General features: G+C 39.1%; 1 protein-coding gene across 4 annotated transcripts in view; it reads right to left on the bottom strand.

The window, feature by feature from the left end:
• Window positions 1-21,898, bottom strand: part of LOC133576197 (MAM domain-containing glycosylphosphatidylinositol anchor protein 2-like) — a 494,633-nt gene that overhangs the window by 17,561 nt on the left and 455,174 nt on the right. For all 4 annotated transcript variants that reach the window (XM_061929249.1, XM_061929248.1, XM_061929251.1 and 1 more), the window contains exon 16: window positions 3,184-3,314. In XM_061929249.1, coding sequence (XP_061785233.1) covers window positions 3,184-3,314 — 131 coding nt within the window. The remainder of the gene's footprint in view (window positions 1-3,183; window positions 3,315-21,898) is intronic.

Here is a 21,898-nt window from a genome sequence, read left to right as displayed (position 1 = left end):
AGAAACACTGGTATATAGTATATGCCATCAACATGCTGGGAACCATCTCTGCGCAAAGAAACACGCCCAGGTCTTCCACTACTTCAGCGTTATTGTGAGTTGAATTTTCAGTGCTCATTTTTTTGCTGTTTTGATCTACCACACATGGAAAGTTTGTGGAACCCTGCGCTACAACACTTGTGTGAAATAATTTTCCCTCTTTTCTGTCCCTCGGCTGTGTCAGGCTCCGCGAGTCCGCCCTCAGCCCTCAATAAACCCGCGTCGACGAATAAAAACAAAACTAAAAGTTGTCAAAAACAAAATCCAGTTATATTTAATTCTGTCTTGTAAATGAGTGGGACAAGTTTCGGAATATACTGTATCTAATTGCAGTTTTTTATAGCGTACAACATGAGTGAGGGTGGGAGTTAGCGACAAAGGCGGGCCAATCAGATGCTTTTGCTTCTGAGATGAATACGTTGAAACTCACACCGGCGGCGGCAGCGGCAAAACAAAAGTGTGGCTTTAACATGTTCTATCTACATCGTAATGTGTGAACACCTGGAAGAAACTGAAGGATACATTCTATCGTTGATGTTATTTGATGCTATCAGCAGATGAGCAATCGATCAGAACATCTCCAGACTAAGTTAAAGCTGTGTGTATTTGCTGCTTCAGGTGTTCTGTCGAAATGAGCTATATCGTTGAAAAGAGCTATCAGTTGCTATTCCTGTTTAAACGGTGATGAAAACTAAAATGTGGGCTACCATTATTTGTTTCAATGTGAACTTTCTCACGCTGTAAGTGTCTACTTGCTCACTGGTTAAAGAACACAATTATATTAATATAATTTAAAACAGGGGTGTCAAACTCGTTTTTAGTGAGGGCCCCATTCTAGTTATGGCTGCCCTCGGGTAATATTTATAAATATACATGTATAATAGTCTTGTTTGTATAGGCAATTTTGTTTATTATAATTTATCAACAGTTTGATGGATAACTTGCTTTGAAATAGTAAGTCAAGGTGACAAGCTGATATTTATGTATTTGTTTTTGATATCCATTGCATTCAGTCTCAGGGGGGGGGTTACCCACATATGCGGTCCTCTCCAAGGTTTCTCATAGTCATTCACATCGACGTCCCACTGGGGTGAGTTTTTCCTTGCCCTTATGTGGGCTCTGTACCGAGGATGTCGTTGTGGCTTGTGCAGCCCTTTGAGACACTTGTGATTTGGGGCTATATAAATAAACATTGATTGATTGATTGATTGATTGATTGATTGATAACCAAAGAAAAAAAAATGCTTGGAATATTTTGTTGCATGACAGATAATAACATTTACAAGATACTGGGTGCTCAAAAAAATCGATTCCCATTTAAATCACAATTTTTTATTTATTCCGCTTCTCAATCGATTAAACATCTTCGAGAATCGATTATTTATGTATTTCTTTTGACCAAATATTATTATTTGAAATAATCTTTTTTTGAATTAAAAATATTAAAGAAATGTTGCTATTATTGTTATTACTGATACTGTTGTTTAGCAAATTTTAGTTGTTCCTTTTTTTAGCATGATATTTTTGTTTTCTCAATAACTTTGTAAAGTTCTAGTATTTTAAAGCTCGGATTGGGTTTGAGTTTGGTTTGCTCTATTTTCTTTGATTAGATTAACATTCTGGGATTTTTGAAAACAAAAAAATGAACACATTTTTAAAAAGACGTTTTTAGGCCAAAAATGTGCGTACAAATCATATTTCAGTAGCCAAGAGGAGCATTTGTTTTGAAAAGGTTTGAGTAAATTGTATGTACCAAATAATATATAACAGGAAACGTGTTGAATCGAATCGCCATCCCAAGAATCGTAATCGAATCGTGAGGTAAAGATTCCCACTTCTAATATAATTGCAGTATTTTTTTTTCTGTCAAAATTAAAAGAACAAATACATTTAGCCAGAAAGTACGTTAATAAAGCACATTATTTCCAGTCTTTGAAGGGCCACATTAAATGAAGTTTGAGTTTGACACCTGTGATTTAAAAGAACAGGCGGACCTGATGACTCTTGGTTAGTGAGCTAAAACATAGCTTGAAATGTCTAGAGTGTAGGCAGTGCTGTGAGGGTTCTCTGTGTGTAAATAGTGGAGAATACAGGAACTTTGAGGCATAATTCAGCCGACCAGATGATAAGCTAATTTGAGAAGAATGTTTTTTTTTTATTCATAAGACTACTGTACTTTTCAGTTTTGTAAATATTGACTATTGTGTGTGAAGTCTAATAGGTTAAATTTAGTTTAAGAATTAGACCATCACGTTAAGATAAATGTTGTGATGATTGATAAAATGTGAATAAAGGATATTTAATTTAATTTATTTTACTTATATTTTCTAGTTTCCCCCCTGAGAGATTGCTACCTTGTTGTGGTCAAGATCTACAAGCAGGAGCTTAGTCTTCAGGTGGGACACCCAAGTTGTACAGGTGTGAAGGCAGAGGCCTGACAAAGTACAATCCTCTTCTCCATCGATCCTGATTTACTAAATGTTTGAGTGTGCTAAAGCATGTGCAAACTTGATAGCACACACAAAGCTGATCTACTAAATGTGTGCAAAGTGGATTGCGTCTGTTAAGTGAGCAGAATGAGGCGTGCAATCTATTTTGCATCTCTGTCTTTATTAATATACAATATATATGCTGGTCATGAAAACGCCCATAATACTCAAAGGATAAAATGCAAATGTCGAAGATGGAAAAAAGAGGGAGAAACTGTACATTTTTTGGTCAAGAGTGACTGAAGTGTTAACTCTAGCCTTTCTCCATCTCCTACTCATCAAATGTTTGGGATTGCACTGAGAAGCTTTGTCAAGAGCGAATGGTCAGTGTTTGACATTCAGCAGGGAACTACGATTTTTTTCCACAACTGCAGTCGTAAAAACCTTGAAGAATAACCATGAAAAATAACAATGAAGAATACCGCTGTTGGATATTAATAGCCAGATGAGGCCTCCTGATGCCAAAGCGGGAGTAATATTGCCTCTGGCTGTGATGCGTATGGATCCTGTCCACTTCCCTGCTCAATTTCAAATAACGAGAAGAGCTTTTATCGATACGCAGACCCTCAAGGAAGCCAATACTTCACCACATGACAATAAACAGAAGCCAAGGAAAACAACTTTTTGAAGAGTTACTTATAAAAGTGCTCCTCACCTGGAAAGACGCTGTGGGATGGACGCTCACTTTGGCCTGTTTCCATCGCTCCCCTTGGTTGCCGCTTAGCGACCACACGGGGCTGTCTGAGCTCATCTGGCCCTTTTGCTTCAGGAAGGCGTTTAGAGTTCCTGCAAGTGGAAAAACAGTTAGCTTAACAAGTGAGGAATAACAAACAGTTCTAGCCAGGGGCATAGCACCAAACTCTCAGACCCAACATAAAAGACCCCTGAAGGGACATTTAAAGAGGCCAAAATATGAATTTAGATCATTAGTCATCTAAAGTAGTGTTGTAACGATACCAATATTTTGGTACCGGAACTACAATTATTTCGATACTTTTCTGTACTTTTCTAAATAAAGGGGACCAAAAAAAATTGCATTATTGGCTTTATTTTAACAAAAAATCTTAGTGTACATTAAACATATGTTTCTTATTGCAGTTAAGTCCTTAAATAAAATACAAGAACAAACAAGACAACTTGTCTTTTAGTAATAAGTAAGCAAACAAAGGCTCCTAATTTGTCTGCTGATGTATGCAGTAACATATTGTGTCATTTATCCATACTTGCCAACCTTGAGACCTCCGATTACGGGAGGTGGGGGGTGGGGGCGTGGGGCGGGGGCGTGGTTGGGGGCATGGTTAAGATATATATATATATATATATATAAGAAATACTTGACTTTCAGTGAATTCTAGCTATATATATATATATTTTTTTATTACATATATATATATATATATATATATATATATATATATATATATATATATATAAATAAATAAAAGAAACACTTGAATTTCAGTGTTCATTTATTTACACATATACACACACATAACACTCATCTACTCATTGTTGAGTTAAGGGTTGAATTGTCCATCCGTGTTCTATTCTCTGTCACTATTTCAGAACACACACATTATACAAATATACATTATAAAATCAATAAGAAAACGGGAGCTCTAATTTGGGAGTCTGAATTAGGATCAGAAGTTCCTATACAAACATTGCGCACTCACGTCGCCTTTTTGTAATGATTACTGCAGCTGTGCACTGGATTCATTCACAAATACAAACTACAACTCACAAACACTTTAGAGTTAGGCTCCACCATCAGAATGTGTACTTAAACTTATAAAGATCACATGGATATTATTCAGTGAGTTGATTCACCAAAACTAACCTGTTATACAGGAGGAAAAAGCACACAGGACGTTTCAATTGTTCACAGACTGGTCGCGCTCATTAGAATGACAAGACGCTTCCGGTCTGCAGGTGATAGCATTCAATTGGGAAGAAACGCACTACTGCCCCCTACTGACCAATGTGAATACTGATAAATGTGTAATGACAGCTCCAAAAACGAATTCAAACCACAAAATAAAATAAATAAATCAACAAAAAAATGTGACACATTATGGGTGGGTCACATATGCATGTACAGTAGATGGCTGTATTGTCCTGTTTAAAAGTGTCACAACATTGCTGTTTACAGCAGACGAACTGCTTTACTGTAGACGAAAACTTGACTGCTGTTGTTGTGTGTTGTTACCGCGCTGGGATGACGTTAATGAAACTGCCTAACAATAAACCCACATAAGAAACCAAGAACTCGCCCTCGATCATTAGCTGTTTATATTGTGGGAAAGCGGACGTGTGAACAGGCTGTCAACACGGTCACTCAGGTCCGCATGGAGCTGAAGGGGGCGTGGCCTCCAGCTCCGCCTGAATTTCGGGAGATTTTCGGGAGAAAATTTGTCCCGGGAGGTTTTCGGGAGAGGCGCTGAGTTTCGGGAGTCTCCCGGAAAATCCGGGAGGGTTGGCAAGTATGCATTTATCATTCTATTATTTTGTCAAAATTATTAAGGACAAGTGGTAGAAAATTAATTATTAATCTACTTGTTCATTTACTGTTAATATCTGCTTACTTTCTCTTTTAACCTGCTCTATCTACACTTCTGTTAAAATGTAATCATCACTTATTCTTCTGTTGTTTGATACTTTACATTAGTTTTGGATGATACCACAAATTTGGGTATCAATCCAATACCAAGTCGTTACAGGATCATACATTGGTCATATTCAAAGTCCTCATGTGTCCAGGGACATATTTCCTGAGTTTAAAAACATAATATACATAATATACGGTATGTTTCAGAGGCGATAAAATACCGAAAATGATTCATTAGTATCGTGGTAGTATACTAATACCGGAATACCGTACAACCCTAATCTAAACATGACTTTAACTATGTCAAGTGCCTTTTTACTTCATAGGTTAAAGTACAGATTATCTGATACATCCATCCATCCACCCTGGACAAGTCGCCACCTCATCGCAGGGCCAACACAGATAGATACAGTATAGGTTTATAATCCGTTGGTAATACGAATCATAAAATTACATCATTATTAATACGAGAACAGTGGTACCTATACTTAAGAGTGCCCTAACCTTTCTCGCTTAATTGTGATGCTTTAATTTACAAGCCTCCCCACCACTATTTGCCGTAGCAAATGTCACAGTGAACCCTGTAATTTTTGCCCAAAACATCTGGTCCTACTCGCTAGCATTAGTTTATAGCTAGAGATATGCAAGCTTACTTGTTGAAGTGGTTGGAGCGTAGCACTGCTAGTCTCCACTATATTTATAGAAATAATATCTAAACAGCGGACATTTGTCCATGAAAATATGGAGAACCTGCTGATTGTGTGTTTGACAGAGAATCTGCTAGAAGGAAATACCGTAGAAGTTCACTGTCTAAGGTAAATACTGTACATTATTATTATATTACATATTACATTTTTCATACAATATTTCTAATCTAAAAGTTTTTTTTTTTTTAAAAGGCATGTTACATGTTATAATTGTGCTGTATTGGGGGGGCCAAGCACCAATTAAATATATATTTATTTCAATTTCAAATTGATTGGCAATATGAATGTTTTGGGTTAAAACTTTTGTCACAGAACCAATTAAGATAGTAAATTGAGGTACTAGTGTACATTATTTATAGTCCATCTGCTGAGGGGTTAAGCCTCCCACTGTCTTTAAGAACTGGTGACACACCTCTCTTTCTGACTTTAATGGAGGGTCCTTGAATGCACCACAGTAATGTGAAACTTTACTACATTTAGTGTATTTTTACAAGGGCTGTTAAAACTAACGAGTTAACTCATGAGATTAATTACAAAAAGATAGTGCATTAATCATGAGCATACTTAGATCAATCACGCAATTTATTTTGACCGTACAAGTTTTTTTACCTCAACCGCTGTACGGTCAGTGATCAGATCAATGCATATGTCAGTACAAAAATGAGTGAAGAGACTCCGACTGGTGTGATCGCTGCTACATTCACTCCAAAATATAGCCTGAAAGAACTTTATTTAAAACTGTTACAGGGTTTTGTGCAAATAAATGACATGCATTCAAGTAAAATGTTTAAAAACGATCCCGGATGACATTTTGACAATAAAATTACATTTGTGTACAAATATTGGGGTCTTTTCTTAAGAAAATTTTAATATTGGAAGGGAGTAATCACCTGTGATTAATTAATGATTAATCCAAATTCCAAAATGTGATTAATCTGAATAGAAAAAACAAAATATTTGACAGGCCTAATTTGTACTTTTCTTTTATCATTTCAATATTGATCCAAAATGCTAGTCCTGCGTGTGAATGCTTAAAGATGAGCTCAGATTACCTTATGACGTCTATGTTGAACCATTGTGCATTTTTGACTGGGAGGTTGGTTGGGAGGTCTTATATAATTTTGATTAAATTCAAGCATCATTATTATTGAACTTTCATGTCGATACTTAATTATCTAAACATTTTTCATGTTGTTTTTTCTCTTATGACAGACATATTTAGGGCATTTTTTCAATGAAAGAACATTTCAAACTTTACAAAGGCCCAAAGGCCCGAGATTCCCAACTACCCCTGCTCTCCCATGCCCCTGCTTCTATCATTGTTGCTTGTGTCCTTAAATAGTATAATTATATTAACGAGGACTCCTAAAGGATATCATCACCTTCACTGGGATGTTCATATATTCAGGTATTCGCCTTTTGACTCCTGCATTTTCAATTTTCGTCTTCATCCAACATTCAAAGCCAAGAAGCGCCAGGAAAGGTGAAACTCACGTCGAGCCAAAGTGATGTATTTTTAAGTCGGGTGGGGTCTCTGTGCCGAGGTGAATTATTCCTTAGCTCATAAAAATTCAAATTAGTCACATTGTTGAAACTACCTGCTGTTTGAAACAGGTTCCTGGAAAACGACTTGATTCCACTTAAAACACTGTTTTGTTTTAGACTGCAATATTGAAACCTGTTATGAATGTCTAGCTTGTGTGCTATTATGTTCTTAGCTGTTGTTTAGCTACTAGTTCCTGGTAGCCTATAGCCTACCATGTTTAACTTTTGTAAATGACTTCACTAAAATGTGTGCTTATTGGAGGCCATCTGGATGTTAACTGGCTGTCCAGCTTTGCACAAGTAAACACGTTGGGGTGGAGGGGTCGCACTAATATCCAATGAAAACCTTAACCTTAGCCGTAACCTAAGTAATGAATACAAATTATTTGAGGTGCTTACTATGAGGCCTGTCACACCGCTACCTCTGTATCTGGCTGTTATCTATCGTCCCCCTGGGCCCTATTCAGACTTTATCAGTGAATCTTCAGAGTTTGTTGCTGATCTAGTGATGCATGCGGATAATATCATTATAATGGGGGATTTTAATATCCATATGAATACCCCATCAGACCTTCTGTGCGTGGCACTCCAGACTATAATTGATAGCTGTGGTCTCACACAAATAATAAATGAACCCACGCACCGCAATGGTAATACGATAGATTTAGTCCTTGTCCGGGGTGTCACAACCTCCAAAGTTATGATACACCCGTGCACTAAAGTAATGTCCGATCACTACCTTAAAAAATTCGAAGTTCTGACTCATTGTCAACAAGCTACTAAGAACCAATGCTTCAGCAGCCGCAACATTAATGCTGTCACAACTACGACTCTGGCCTATTGCCCTTGGTATTGGCACCATTCCCAGTTTATGTGGGCTCTACCAAAAACCTCACTAACAACTTTAACGATACCCTGCGCAACACCATTGATAGTATAGCACCGCTAAAGCTAAAAAATGTCCCTAAAAGTCGTGCCCCTGGGTTACAGAAGAAACTAGAGCTCTCAAACTATCATGTAGAAAGCTGGAATGCAAACGGCCAAGTTCCTGGGAAACTTATCAAGGAGCTGTTTGTATTATTAGGACCATCAGTGGTAAATATTATTAACTTATCACTTTCCTCTGGAGTTTCCCTTGTATATCAAGTTTACTGTTGCACAATTCAACATGTCCAAAGAGGAATAGGAAGACGTTTTGATCATTTAACCCTTAAATCTAGACCTAACCCCAATCCTGACCTCATGTTAAACTACCGTCCAACGTTCCCTTTGTCTCGCAAAAAAATGTTGCACAACAGCTAAATAAACACTTTGTATCTAACAATCTCTGTGAACCTTTTCAGACAAAAGTGACTAAAGTGCATCTATTGCGAACTATGGATGCTGATGCATCATCCATGTTGCTGCTACTTGATCTTTGTGCTGCTTTTGATACCGTCGATCATACCATTCTATTTGAACGTCTCAAAACACGTATTGGTATGTCAGACTTAGCCTTTTCTTGGTTTAACTCTTATCTTACTGACACGATGCAGTGCGTCTCCCATAACAATGTGACCTCGGAGTATGTTAAGGTAACATGCGGAGTTCCACAGGATTCGGTTCTTGGCCCTGCACTCTTCAGCATCTATATGCTGCTGCTAGGTGACATCATACGCAAATACAGTGTTAGCTTTCACTGTTATGCTGATGACATCCAACTCTACATGCTCCTAAATCTGACCAACACGCCAGATTGTAGTCACCTCAAGGTGTGTCTAAATGAAATTAAACAATGGATGTCCAGCAACTTTTTGCATCTTAATGCTAACAAAACGGAAATGCAGATTATCGGTCCTGCTAGACATCGGCACTAAGGACCTTAACATTTGACAACAAAACAATTACACAAAGTGACTTGTTAAAGAATCTCGATATTATCTTCGACCCAACTCTATCGTTTGAGTCACACATTAAGAGTGTTACTAAAACAGACTTCTTTCATCTCCATATGATCGCTAAAATTCGTCCCATTTTGTCCACCACCGATGCTGAGATAATTATTCATGCGTTCGTTTCATCCCGTCTCGATTACTGTAACATATTATTTCCGGGTCTCTCTATGTCTAGCATTAAATTATTACAGTTGGTACAAAATGCGGACTTTTGACAAGGACAAGAAAGTTTGATCATATTACGCCTATAATGGCTCACCTGCACTGGCTTCCTGTGCACTTAAGATGCGACTTTAATGTTTTCACGTTGTTCCCATTGGTTTGAGTTTTTTCTTGCCCTGATTTGCCTTTGATTGATTGATTGATGGTTGCAGGACCGCTTGTATCGGAGATTTTATCGCAAAGTTGTGATGCAAGCCGATATAATTCAATACTTGTTTTTTTACTGATATCTGAAAGATATCTGATATCTTTAATGGATTAGGAATTTTTGCCTTTGTTTAAAGATTATAGATACTATATATCAGTTTTCAGTTCTCATTCACATCGCAGTTAGGGCTGCCCTCAGTGGGCTGCTTTCAACATTAAATATAGATGACTTTTAATGCATAATGTATAAGGCGAGGATATACTCGCTTCATGATGTTATTACACTAATGCCAATGCATTGGATTATTACATTTTTTAACTACATACCTTTTTTTAACAATCATAAATCAGGGTGATATATTTATTTTATTTTTATTTGAATAAAATATATGTGAAATATATGTTACATATTGTTTTTTACAAGATCAGATAATATTTAGGTTTAAAAAGACATGTACAAGTACATGCCATTTTTTGTCAAAATACAAAGAAGAAATATGTTTAGTTTGAAATATGAAGTGATATATTGACACATTAATTCCAGACTTTTGAGAGCCACGTAAAACGATGTGGCGATCCAGATCTGGCCCACGGACCTTGATTTTTGACACATTTGCTGTAAATATTAGCTTTAGCTCGCATTGCTTTTTCGTCCTCATTCTAGGATAGAACAAAGGGAAGGTCTATGAAGGGCCAAATGGGACAAAAACAAAATAGAACTTAAATAATTGCTTAAATGTGTAATTAATTAATTATAAGTAATTTAATTTACTATAATAGTTTAACATAATTATTTATTAATTTACTTTTGTTTTGATTTCATTCTTTTGTGGTTTAATTGATTATTTTAAGATTTAAGAACCTGTGTGTGAGCGCTTTATGACATTTCTTATTTGTCAAATTCACCCGTCAAAGTCAGTAGGTGGGACTAAAAGAAATCTAGTCCAGTGATTGCTTTTGTCTGAAGTATGAAACTTTGGAAGTCCTTCAGGAGGATATACTCGTACTTTTTTGTGATTTGGTGGTATATATTTTAGACCTCGTGGAGTATGTGAATGTGGACCTGCTGACCCAGAGCATGTAGCTGTCGAAGTTGTTGAGTTATTTCAGCACTTTTAGACCAAGCTGTCAACCACCAACTTCGCTTGGACAGGGGACAAGTGGAAGAGCTTGGTAACCAATCAAGTGTTACAACCCGCCCACTAACTTTGACGGCTGAGTTTGACAGACAGAAGACATTTATGAGTGCTGACAGGGCCAAATTGGACAAAATTAAATAAATGGTGAATGGTAAACGGGTTACACTTGTATAGCATGTATCTACCTTCAAGGTACTCAAAGCGCTTTGACACCATTTCCACATTCACCCATTCACACACTGATGGTGGGAGCTGCCATGGAAGGCCCTAACTGGGCCCTAACCCATCAGGAGCAAGGGTGAAGTGTCTTGCTCAAAAAAAACAATGGAGGTGACTAGAATGGCCCTCAGGTTGCAGGCACGGCCGCTCTACCAATTGAGCCACGCCATCCTTAAAAAAATAATATAATAATGGGATATAATAATAATAATAAATACATACTTTACATGAAATAAATGTGTCAATAATGAATTAAATCATGAAATCATAACATAAATAATTACTTTCAATAACAGATTTATATGTCAAAATACAATTACAATGAATTATTTGAGACAGTTAATTTGTCTTTGTTTCCAGAACTATCAGAGATAGTTTTGTTGTTTGTTCGCTGCCGCCTCAATTACGTCTCAATATGCTTCACTCGATCATATTTCTGTCTGGGGTAAAAAAAAAAAACAGTGCGATATTGTTTTACCGAGACTCGGTCTCAACCCAACTCCCCTCGGCAAGACCTCTTGTCTGGCACCGAGCTTTGATGTGAAACTTGGCGGATGATGACACCCTCAGCAACCACTTCACCCTCGCTTCGCTCCAAATGCACCAACAGTTACTGCCAAGAAGGCAGAGCTGCATCGACGGCGGCGTCTTTGTCTCATTACTGCAGAAGGAATGTGAGAAAGTTCTACTGTACGTTCTTTAATCACACAACAGCTGTCTCCTAAGTGGGAGGTGATCTCCCTTACACAACTTGACCTGCACTTTCATTTCAAAGAAGTGTAAGGAATCTCGCCGAGTCTGCGTTTGCTTTCAACTTGTCGTGTCAGTGGCATCGCTTCCTGGCGTTCTTTTGATCGGTTTGTCAAAAACGACAGAGGGCGACCGAGGTGAGGCGCCACCCTTCTTGCCGACACAAGGCTGAGACGGGGTCGGACCTCCCGCTACGTGCTTCCCTGTAATCCTATCAAGCGATACCACAGGCAAACTTTGATGTGCGCCTCGGTAAATGGAGCGTGACCTAATCCCAGGTAACCGCCCGTCAGCTAGCTAAAAGCGGAGGAGTTTTCTTCTGAGCCTTCGCCACTGTCTCTCATGAGCATGTGGGCTCCACTCCTGATCCGCCGATTGAGGCCCGGAGGACTTGATAATGACTCAACTGAAAGGCTCAAAAGCGGCATTGAGAAATCTCACACAGACATTCAGCAAACGTGATCTTGGATGATTTGACCTGTTTGCCATTAAAACTCACGTCTACAGGTCGCGGTTAGCGTCGACTATCACGCCTTAGCTGAGGGGCAAATTTTCCTCCCCGACCTGAGAAGCGGTAGTATTAAATGGAGCGTGGCTATACGGAGGATCTGAGCTGGGTTTTCACGTTTTTAACATTTGGCCCATTCATCATAACAAGCCGCAGTCTGGGTATGGCGCTTCGCCACAGACAGGGAAGGCAGACGCAAATCTGGCTGGTGATCAATATGAGCAAAGTGGAAATGTCACGGCCTACTCAACCTCGGCAGGAAGCCTGGAAGGAGCTTTCATCGCTACAACCAGTTGCCCTCCGACTCCTCTCTGCTCAGATTCTCCCCGCCTATTCTACCTTTTTCAGATGTTGGTCTAGACCTTTGACCAGGAAGCTCTTGTTTGAGGTTAGCCGGCTTTTCCAAAATTAAATCTGCAGTGTGCCCTGATTAACTGCAGGAGTGGAGGTCAGTAGGGAAACATCTGCAGTCCAGAATACATTACATATTAACTGAACCCGAATGTTTCTCTTCTACTTATTGATGCCCGTAAAACTAGAAGGGAGCTGGATGACGAACAAAGAAAGGAAGAGTCTGCCAAAGTGGGTTGGAACAGAAGGTTGGGGAGAGGAGCAGGTGGAGGGTAGAGATGGCACTGATACCGCTTGTGTCTCACAAGAATACTGAACTAAACACAGCCAATTCCTCTCTGCCAGCGAGAGAAGAGAGCAGACGATGCTCAAGTTCCTCTTTCAGCACGACGACGGAACACAGGGACAATATTCACTGACACGCTTTGTTTGGGTTAGTGCGCTGGTTTCAAAATCTCATCACTTTGCAGTATTTATTCATTTTACGCGGTTAAGTATGTGAGAGTCTAGTATGCAATCAAACGTTGGCCGTCAACTTAATGTGAGGCCTGGGGGCTGCAATGTTTTGGAAACCTCCACCCCTGAATTTGAGTGTCATTATAATAACTGTAATATTTAGGTAATATAAATCACACAAATCAGTCACGTTTTAATCTTTTCATTGATTTAATTAATTATCAACATATCAATACATTTGGAAATAAACATCAGCAATCATCAACAATCAATAAACAAGTACAATAATAGCAGCAACAGATCAAATGACAAGCCGATTGTTATTCCCTCTTAAAATGTGTCCACCTAGTCAATCTCAGCATCCTGTTGGCTGTAAGTCGTCCCTATGGTTACCAACTCCTTGAAAAATAAATAAGGGACAGACATGTTGGCAGAGCCAACCGACCGATTGTTTTCTCTACTACCAGTGTGGGTATATTTTCTCCTTTTATATGTGGGAACATTTTTTAACACTATAGTCAAAGACTTTATTTACATGCGTGTTTTGGATTATTAAAAAAACATGATAAACATATTGTTTAATTATTTATTCCTAGTGCAAAATTAACAATAAAGTAAGCTCCTGCGGGCTATTCCCTAATTGGCCTAAATCATTTAATTGAACAATAAATGAAAATGAACTCAATAACTTGGAAAAATTGCCATCTTTGATTGTTTGTTTTCCTCAACTGTCGCCTCCAAACAGGTTACAAGAGGAATCACTCAGTGCATTGCTCTCGGCATTTGAATGTGTTTGTTCAATAGCAGAATCAAATTAATGTATAGTGAATAAACCTGTCAGTCATGACAAAAATGTATTGCGTTTGATCCCCAGGCTCGGTGTGCAGTTTGCATGTTCTCCCCGTGACTGTGTGGGTTCCCTCCGGGTACTCCGGCTTCCTCCCACCTCCAAAGACATGCACCTGGGGACAGGCTGATTGGCAACACTAAATTGGCCCAAGTGTGTGAATGTGAGTGTGAATGTTGTCTGTCTGTGTTGGCCATGCAACGAGGTGGAGACTTGTCCAGGGTGTACCCTGCCTTCCGCCCAAGTGCAGCTGGGATAGGCTCCAGCACATCATAATTTTGCACGCAAACCAAGCAAGCATGCCAGACAGAAAGCACTTAGCTCGATGCTAATTTACATTTGCAATGCCATATACAGGACTGTCTCAGAAAATTAGAATATTGTGATAAAGTTCTTTATTTTCTGTAATGCAAATAAAAAAACAAAAATGTCATACATTCTGGATTAATTACACATCAACTGAAATATTACAAGCCTTTTATTATTTTAATATTGCTGATTATGGCATACAGCTTAAGAAAACTCAAAAAACCTATTTAAAAAAAATAGAATATTTCCTCAGTCCATGTAAAAACAAAAAATGTATAACCGCAAAACAAAATCAAACATTTGAAAATGTCAATTAATGCACTCAGTACTTGGTTGGGAATCCTTTTGCACAGATTACTGCACCAATGCGGTGTGGCATGGAGGCAATCAGCCTGTGGCATTGCTGAGGTGTTATGGATGCCCAGGATGCTTCAATTGCGGCCTTTAGCTCATTTGCATTATTGGGTCTGGTGTCTTTCAGCTTCTTCTTCACAATACCTCACACATTCTCTATGGGGTTCAGGTCAGGGGAGTTGGCAGGCCAATCGAGGACAGTAATGCCATGGTCAGTACACCAGTTACTGGTGGTTTTGGCACTGTGGGTAGGTGCCAGGTCATGCTGGAAAATGAAATCATCATCTCCATAGAGCTTTTCAACAGATGGAAGCATGTAGTGCTCTAAAATCTCTAGAAGCGTCTGACTTGGGCTTTGGAAAAGAAGCACTGGACAGTTGCAGAGTGGTCCAGAGTCCTGTTTTCAGACGAAAGCAAGTTTTGTATTTCATTTGGAAGTCAAGGCGCTAGAGTCTGGAGGAAGGCTGGAGAGGAGCAAAATCCAACTTGCTTGAAATCCAGTGTGAAGTTCCCACAGTCAGCAATGGTTTGGGGAGCCATGTCAGCTGCTGGTGTTGGTCCACTGTGTTTCATCAAGTCCAGAGTCAATGCAGCTGTGTACCAAGAGATTTTAGAGCACTACATACTTATATCTGTTGAAAAGCTCTATGGAAATGATGATTTCATTTTCCAGCATGATCTGGCACCTGCCCACAGTGCCAAAACCACCAGTAACTGGTGTACTGACCATGGCATTACTGTCCTCGATTGGCCTGCCAACTCCCCTGACCTGAACCCCATAGAGAATTTGTGGGGTATTGTGAAGAAGAAGCTGAAAGACACCAGACCCAATAATGCAAATGAGCTAAAGGCCGCAATTGAAGCATCCTGGGCATCCGTAATACCTCAGCAATGCCACATGCTGATTGCCTCCATGCCACGCCGCATTGATGCAGTAATCCGTGCAAAATTATTCCCAACCAAGTACTGAGTGCATTAATTGACATTTTCAAATGTTTGATTTTGTTTTGCGGTTATACAACTTTTTTTTTTACATGGTCTGAGGAATTATTCTAATTTTTTGAGATAGGATTTTTGAGTTTTCTTAAGCGGTATGCCACAATCAGCAATATTAAAATAATAAAAGGCTTGCAATGTTTCATTTGATGTATAATGAATCCAGAATGTATGACATTTTTGTTTTTTTAATTGCATTACAGAAAATAAGGAACTTTATCACAATATTCTAATTTTCTGAGACAGTCCTGTAAATGGGACCGTTTAGCATTAGTGATTTTACATGGCAATTTCCACACTTCCAAATTTGGTAATGAAAACTACAACCAAGATGCACGTTACAATCAAACAGCTTGTGTGTAAAAAGTACGATACTTACAGTATAAACACTGTGTAGGACTCAACAAAAATCGAGATTGGCATTTTCAACTTAAGGCAAAGATTACTTTCTCACTACAGCAACACACCTAGGACAAACTGATATGAATGCATACTTGCAAATGAGATTAAAAACTGGACAACACAGTTTTATTATCAGCTCACTGTTAAATATAAATGAGATTGCATTATTAAACAATTAACATTTATTAACACAGACAAATGTACAGAAAAATTATACCGTTGAGTACCTGTGTCAAGTATCCATCCATCCATCCATTTTCTACCGCTTATTCCCTTTGGGGTCGCGGGGGGCGCTGGAGCCTATCTCAGCTACAATCGGGCGGAAGGCGGTGTACACCCTGGACAAGTCGCCAACTCATCACAGGGCTCGCCAACTCATCACAGGGCTGTGTCAAGTAATAGTACTGTATTGGTTTAAATGTGAACTGTACCATCCCTATTGATAAAATACTGATTTAAGTCACATTAATGATTACAAGAAACCATTTCATAACTGGAAGTTACGTTAAGTCTGCATGATCACATTCAAAGATTTGGCGTATGTGTTCTCAGTCGTTACTACCAAAGTACTAAGATTTAAGTTTTTATTGTGGTAAACTTATTTTTCTTATTGCATGTTAGAAATTACATGTGCTAATTGTTGAAAGTAAAAATCAAAATGACAATTCTCATGATAGCCTAGAGCAGGGGTGTGCAAAGAGTGGCCCAGGGGCCTGCAGCAAATTTTTAGATGGCCCACTGTACATTTTCAATAAAATATTACCAAGAAACACATAAAAAGTGGCATGGAAGAGCAAATAGAATAGAAGCAAGTAGTAACAAGTAATATAACATTTTAAAAACTGGGGATGAAAGATTAAAAAAATGTTCAAGCTGATACCGATAACCGATTAACCTATTTATATCTATTGTTTTCTAAATGTAGATATGACTAATTTTTGCACACTTTTCTTTGCAGCAGGCCTTGGTGCAGCTACTTTAGCAGCAGGTATCTTTGTAGGCTTTCAAAACACTGTGGTAGCGATGCTCGCTGATAAGGTTTGATGTGTTGAAGAGCAATGGTTTTCCCGTCCTCGAGCAATGTTTGCAGAACATTTGGTGCAAATAGCACACAAAATGCCTTTCTCTGAACCAATTAAGAAATTCCACAAAATTGACACCATGTTTGTTTACAATGCAGTTACAGTGAAAAAGGTTATGCTTCATTTCCTCACTCTAGCACAAGTGTGTGGCCCTAAGTTAAAAAAGTTTGGACATCCCCAGAGGACAATTATAGTGAGTACTTTTAGTTAACTCTGCCCAGTTTACCGACTGGTTTCCTTTTAAACTGAATTGAAATTAAAATGTCTGCGTCGTTAAACCCATACGTGTCAAAGGTGACATCATTGCTGAAAGAGTGCAAGTGTTCCTGAGTGGACAAAACACACTTGATGGTTTTGGCGGCGGCCAGTAAAGGCCAAGCCAAAGTGTCCCTGCTGAACCACCACAGGACACATAATGCATGGTTACACCTGTAATCATCGGAAAATATGCTAAGTGCTAACGACAGGTATTCACAGGCTTAAAATCGGCTTAGTGATGATGTCAATTATTTGGGTGGCCATTGTGTGCTGCCTGTGGCGGATTGCAACCAGGCTGCATTCTGGGGACGTTTTACGTTTTTATTGGTTGTGTAAAATAAAAACGCATCACCTTCGAGGCGTAGACAGGGAGAACATGCAAGTGCCACAAAGAGAAGGTACTTATACCCTTAAACCCACAGTAAAGCCCTTGAAGGAATGACTGCATACATTGTCTGCAGTACTTTTGTCATTGTGTGTACTGTGTAATACTTTGTGTTGTACCTTTATGAGGATGGGAATAGAAAGGTAGATTGTTACAATAGTGGTTTGATTGTCAACGATTTTTGTTTTCTTTGATATTTCTACCTGAATAAATGCTTCTGATATTCTGTACATTACATGTTGTACAAGTTAATGGTATTCATATCTCTGAATGGTATTGCTTTAACATTCTCTATGTATTATTAAAATGTAATATTCAGCCTGCTAAATATTCTGTAATAGCGGACTATCAATCAGAACAGGTTATAAAAAAATATAGACTTTATTTTAATCTGCCAGAAAAAAAAATGTTTGACGTAAAAGTGACTCTAGACTTCCTGACTACCGTTTTTTTTTTTTGCTGAGCATTAATTCCATCTTACTAAAAAACAGTTAGTGAAACAATCTAAACTGTATGTTATTCATGCACTCCACTGTAATGTAAACACAGACGTGACGCTCCTCCTCTCCAGAAACGGCAAAGGCGCCAGCGGGCGTTCGCTCCAATGATGTCGTCCCACAGCGATTGAAGATAAAAACGGTCTTGTCTTGTCGGTAGAACGACTTGCCATGCCTTTGAATCTGAGATTTCCATAATGTTTCCATTTCTTCGTACATTTCTGCTTGCTATTTTTGAGTTTGTGGCTCAACAGTAACTGCACGCTATTAAAGTTAAAAAGTTAAAGTACCAATGATTGTCACACACACACTAGGTGTGGTGAGATTATCCTCTGCATTTGACCCATCACCCTCACCCCCTTACATTCCCCAACGCTACAGAATGGCCTCAGTGTAAAAAAAGGAGTCAAGACGAATGTGCGCTTGAAAATCGCCGTTAAAAGAACTTAGTTTACTTGTTATTATTGCGTATATATACCATATATATATATATATATATATAGATACATATATATATATATACTGTATCTATATATATATACATATATATACATACATACATATACGGTACCAGACCCCCCACCCCTTCCTGGCCTCTTTGACAGCCACGTCTGGCCCATGTACTTGAAACACACACACACAAAAATATAAAATGTATATATATTAGGGCTGTCAATGTTAACACATGTGATTAATAAAAAAAGAATATCGCGTTACCACAAATGAATGATGATTAATTAAAGTGTATGTTATAACCGGCGCTTGAAGGCAGCATGCAATGCACAGGCAGTGATCACATCACACACCAGTGATAGTTGCAGATGTTCTCTGCGCCCACTTTTGCTTCAAAATACACCTCAATGGAACTTTAGATAAATCTGAGGTAATTTGTCAGTACTGCAGCGACAAACTTTCTTATCATCGGCGCACATTAAGTTTAAAATAGCATCTTAAAGCGAAACATGAACGCGAGGATGGTGCCGCTAGCATAAAATGCTACTTAAACAGGGTTCCCAAACTAACCTGACTCTCGCCAGATCCTTGTAGTTTGCTGAGCTCCACACAAGGATCTGGGTCTTCTCAATAGGAGATGTATTTCAGAAGGCGGGGCCTTGTATAACAATCATTGTATGTGATTGGATAAACCACTTGTTCGTTATCTTAAATGACGTGCTACTTCAACCACTCACATCAAAATCAACCCATGACGCTAATGAGAGCGACGCTGGGAAATCCAAAACAGAACAGCCGACATATTGGATAACGACAGAGCGAAAAGTTAGAGAACTTTTACTGAAACAACGCAGCAATATCAGTAGACGATCGATGTCAGCACACGGAGGAGTCTTGTGCTGACATTGATTCTGTTATTGCAACTGTTTTTTTTTAATCTATGGAATATTAATTCTTTAAATTAAATAATTATTATTTTTGCTTTGTCGTTATTCAATATGTCGGCTGTTCTGTTTTGGATTTCCCAGCGTCGCTCTCATCAGCGTCACGGCTTGATTTCGATGTGAGTGAATGAAGTAGCACCTCATTCAAGATAACGGACAAGTGGTTTATCCAATCACATACAATTTTTTTTCTATGAGGCCCCGCTTTCTGAAATACATCTCCCATTGAGAAGTCCCAGATCTCTGTGTGGAGCTCAGCGAACTACAAGGATCTGGCGAGAGTCAGGTTACCATTAGTATCCAAAAATTATTTTTAAATACATTTTTATTCATGCAACCTGTGATCAATCATGATTAATCAGAATTAGAGTGTGATTAATCTGATTAAATCATCATCTGCAGAAGTTCTCAGACGACTCAGCAGTGGTGGGATGTGTGTCTGAGTGGAGCGAGTAGGAATACCGAGAAGTCATCTCAGGCTTTGTTGACTGGTGTGCACGTAATCACCTGCACTTAAACACCAGTAAAACAAAAGAGCTTGTGATTGACTTCCGGCAGTCAGCTCCACCACCGACACCAGTGAACATCCAGGGATCAGATATAGAATAGTGGAATCATTTAAATAGCTGGGTGTTCACCTCAACAATAAACTGGACTGGACTCACAATTTAAGACACTGTGTATAAGAAGGTTCAAAGTCGCCTACACCTCTCTTGATTAGCCTGAGGTCCAAGGTCGGGGTGTGCGGGTCTCACTGTTGCACATCTTTTACGACACTGTGGTGGCTTCTGCGGTGTTCTATGCTGTTGCTTGCTGGGGTGGGGGCAGCACGGTCAGAGACGGGAACAGACTTCATAAACTGATCAAGAGAGCTGACTCCGTCCTACGCTGCCCACTAGACAGCATTGAGGAGGTGGCTGACAGAAGGATGCTGACCAAGTTGACCTCCATAATGTCCAATCCCTCTCACGTAATGCACAGCACTGTGGATGCCCTGAGTAGCTCCTTCAGCATTAGACAGTTACATCCACAGTGCAAGAAGGAGCGCTGTCGTAGATCCTTTCTACCCACAGCCATAAGACTTTACAACACACTTATGCGATTACTGTGATGTTTTTTTTGTGGTGTGCAATACCGATGTTAGTGTTATTTTTTATTAGTGAGCAATATGTGCAATGCCAGGGGGGGCGCGTGTGACCTCGGGGGCCATGCTTATTTTGCCGTACCAGTATATGTAGCACTTGGCTTCACTGTAACCACGGTGGAAGACAAGGAAAAACCGGTGTGTTGTTTCCTTTATTGTTAATAAGCTTACAATGTTATGCAGAGGTATAGTTACAACAATTGTATAGACAAATTATACTAATTGTAGTCATGGCTGAGAGTAGGGGGCGCAGAATATTTTCTTCTTGCTAAGGAGGTGCGTAACAGAACATATTTGAGAAGCACGGCATTAAACATACATTTCTTATTGCAATCAAAGATGAATGTTGGCATTAAATATGATAGTAAACATACTAGACAACTTATCTTTTAGTATTAGGTAAGCCTGCTAATTTGGCTGCTGGTGTATGCAGTAGCATATTGTGTAATTTCCCAATGTGTGGTTTTGTCAAAATTATGAGGGACAAACAGTAGAAAATAGATTTTTAATCTACTTGTTCATTTACTGTTAATATCTGCTGACTTTCCGTTTCAACATGTCCTATCTACACTTTTGTTAAAATGTAATAAACATTATTCTTCTGTTGTTTGATACTTTACATACATTGTGGGTGATACTACAAATGTTTAATATCAATCCAGTACCAAATAGTTACTGGATCATCATCATCATCAATGTGCAGCCGTAGCCGACAGACCTTGCACAACCCTCCACCAGCAGTCGGGGTCACCCATGGCAAAGCCCAGCTCTGAAACAAGGATCCCGTGCGGTTACTTCGGGGTAGGTGAGGCGACCACTGGTAGATTGTTTCCAAAGAAGGAGCTGTGATATCAGCTCCATCTTGGCACGGAAGCAGTGACCAGCAAACTGTGTGCAACGTTGGCTCAGACGGGTGCTTGCTAGAGATAGGTTGCCGTATATTTGGTCCAAGGTGGACACTAGGTGGGATGGGACTGCAACAACAAGCCTTGACCCCTTCGAAGCAAGTTGGTATAGCAACCGTCAAGGCGTTTGTGAAGGCGCGCATTGAGGGTCCAGGTCTTGGAGCCGTACATGAGGATGGGTTCCATGGTAGACTTGAAGAGGTCTAGC

Source organism: Nerophis lumbriciformis, linkage group LG34 (assembly GCF_033978685.3).
Source record: "Nerophis lumbriciformis linkage group LG34, RoL_Nlum_v2.1, whole genome shotgun sequence".
NCBI lineage: Eukaryota > Metazoa > Chordata > Actinopteri > Syngnathiformes > Syngnathidae > Nerophis > Nerophis lumbriciformis.
Note: the sequence above shows the minus strand (reverse complement) of the source record. Positions and strands in the feature narration are given on the sequence as shown.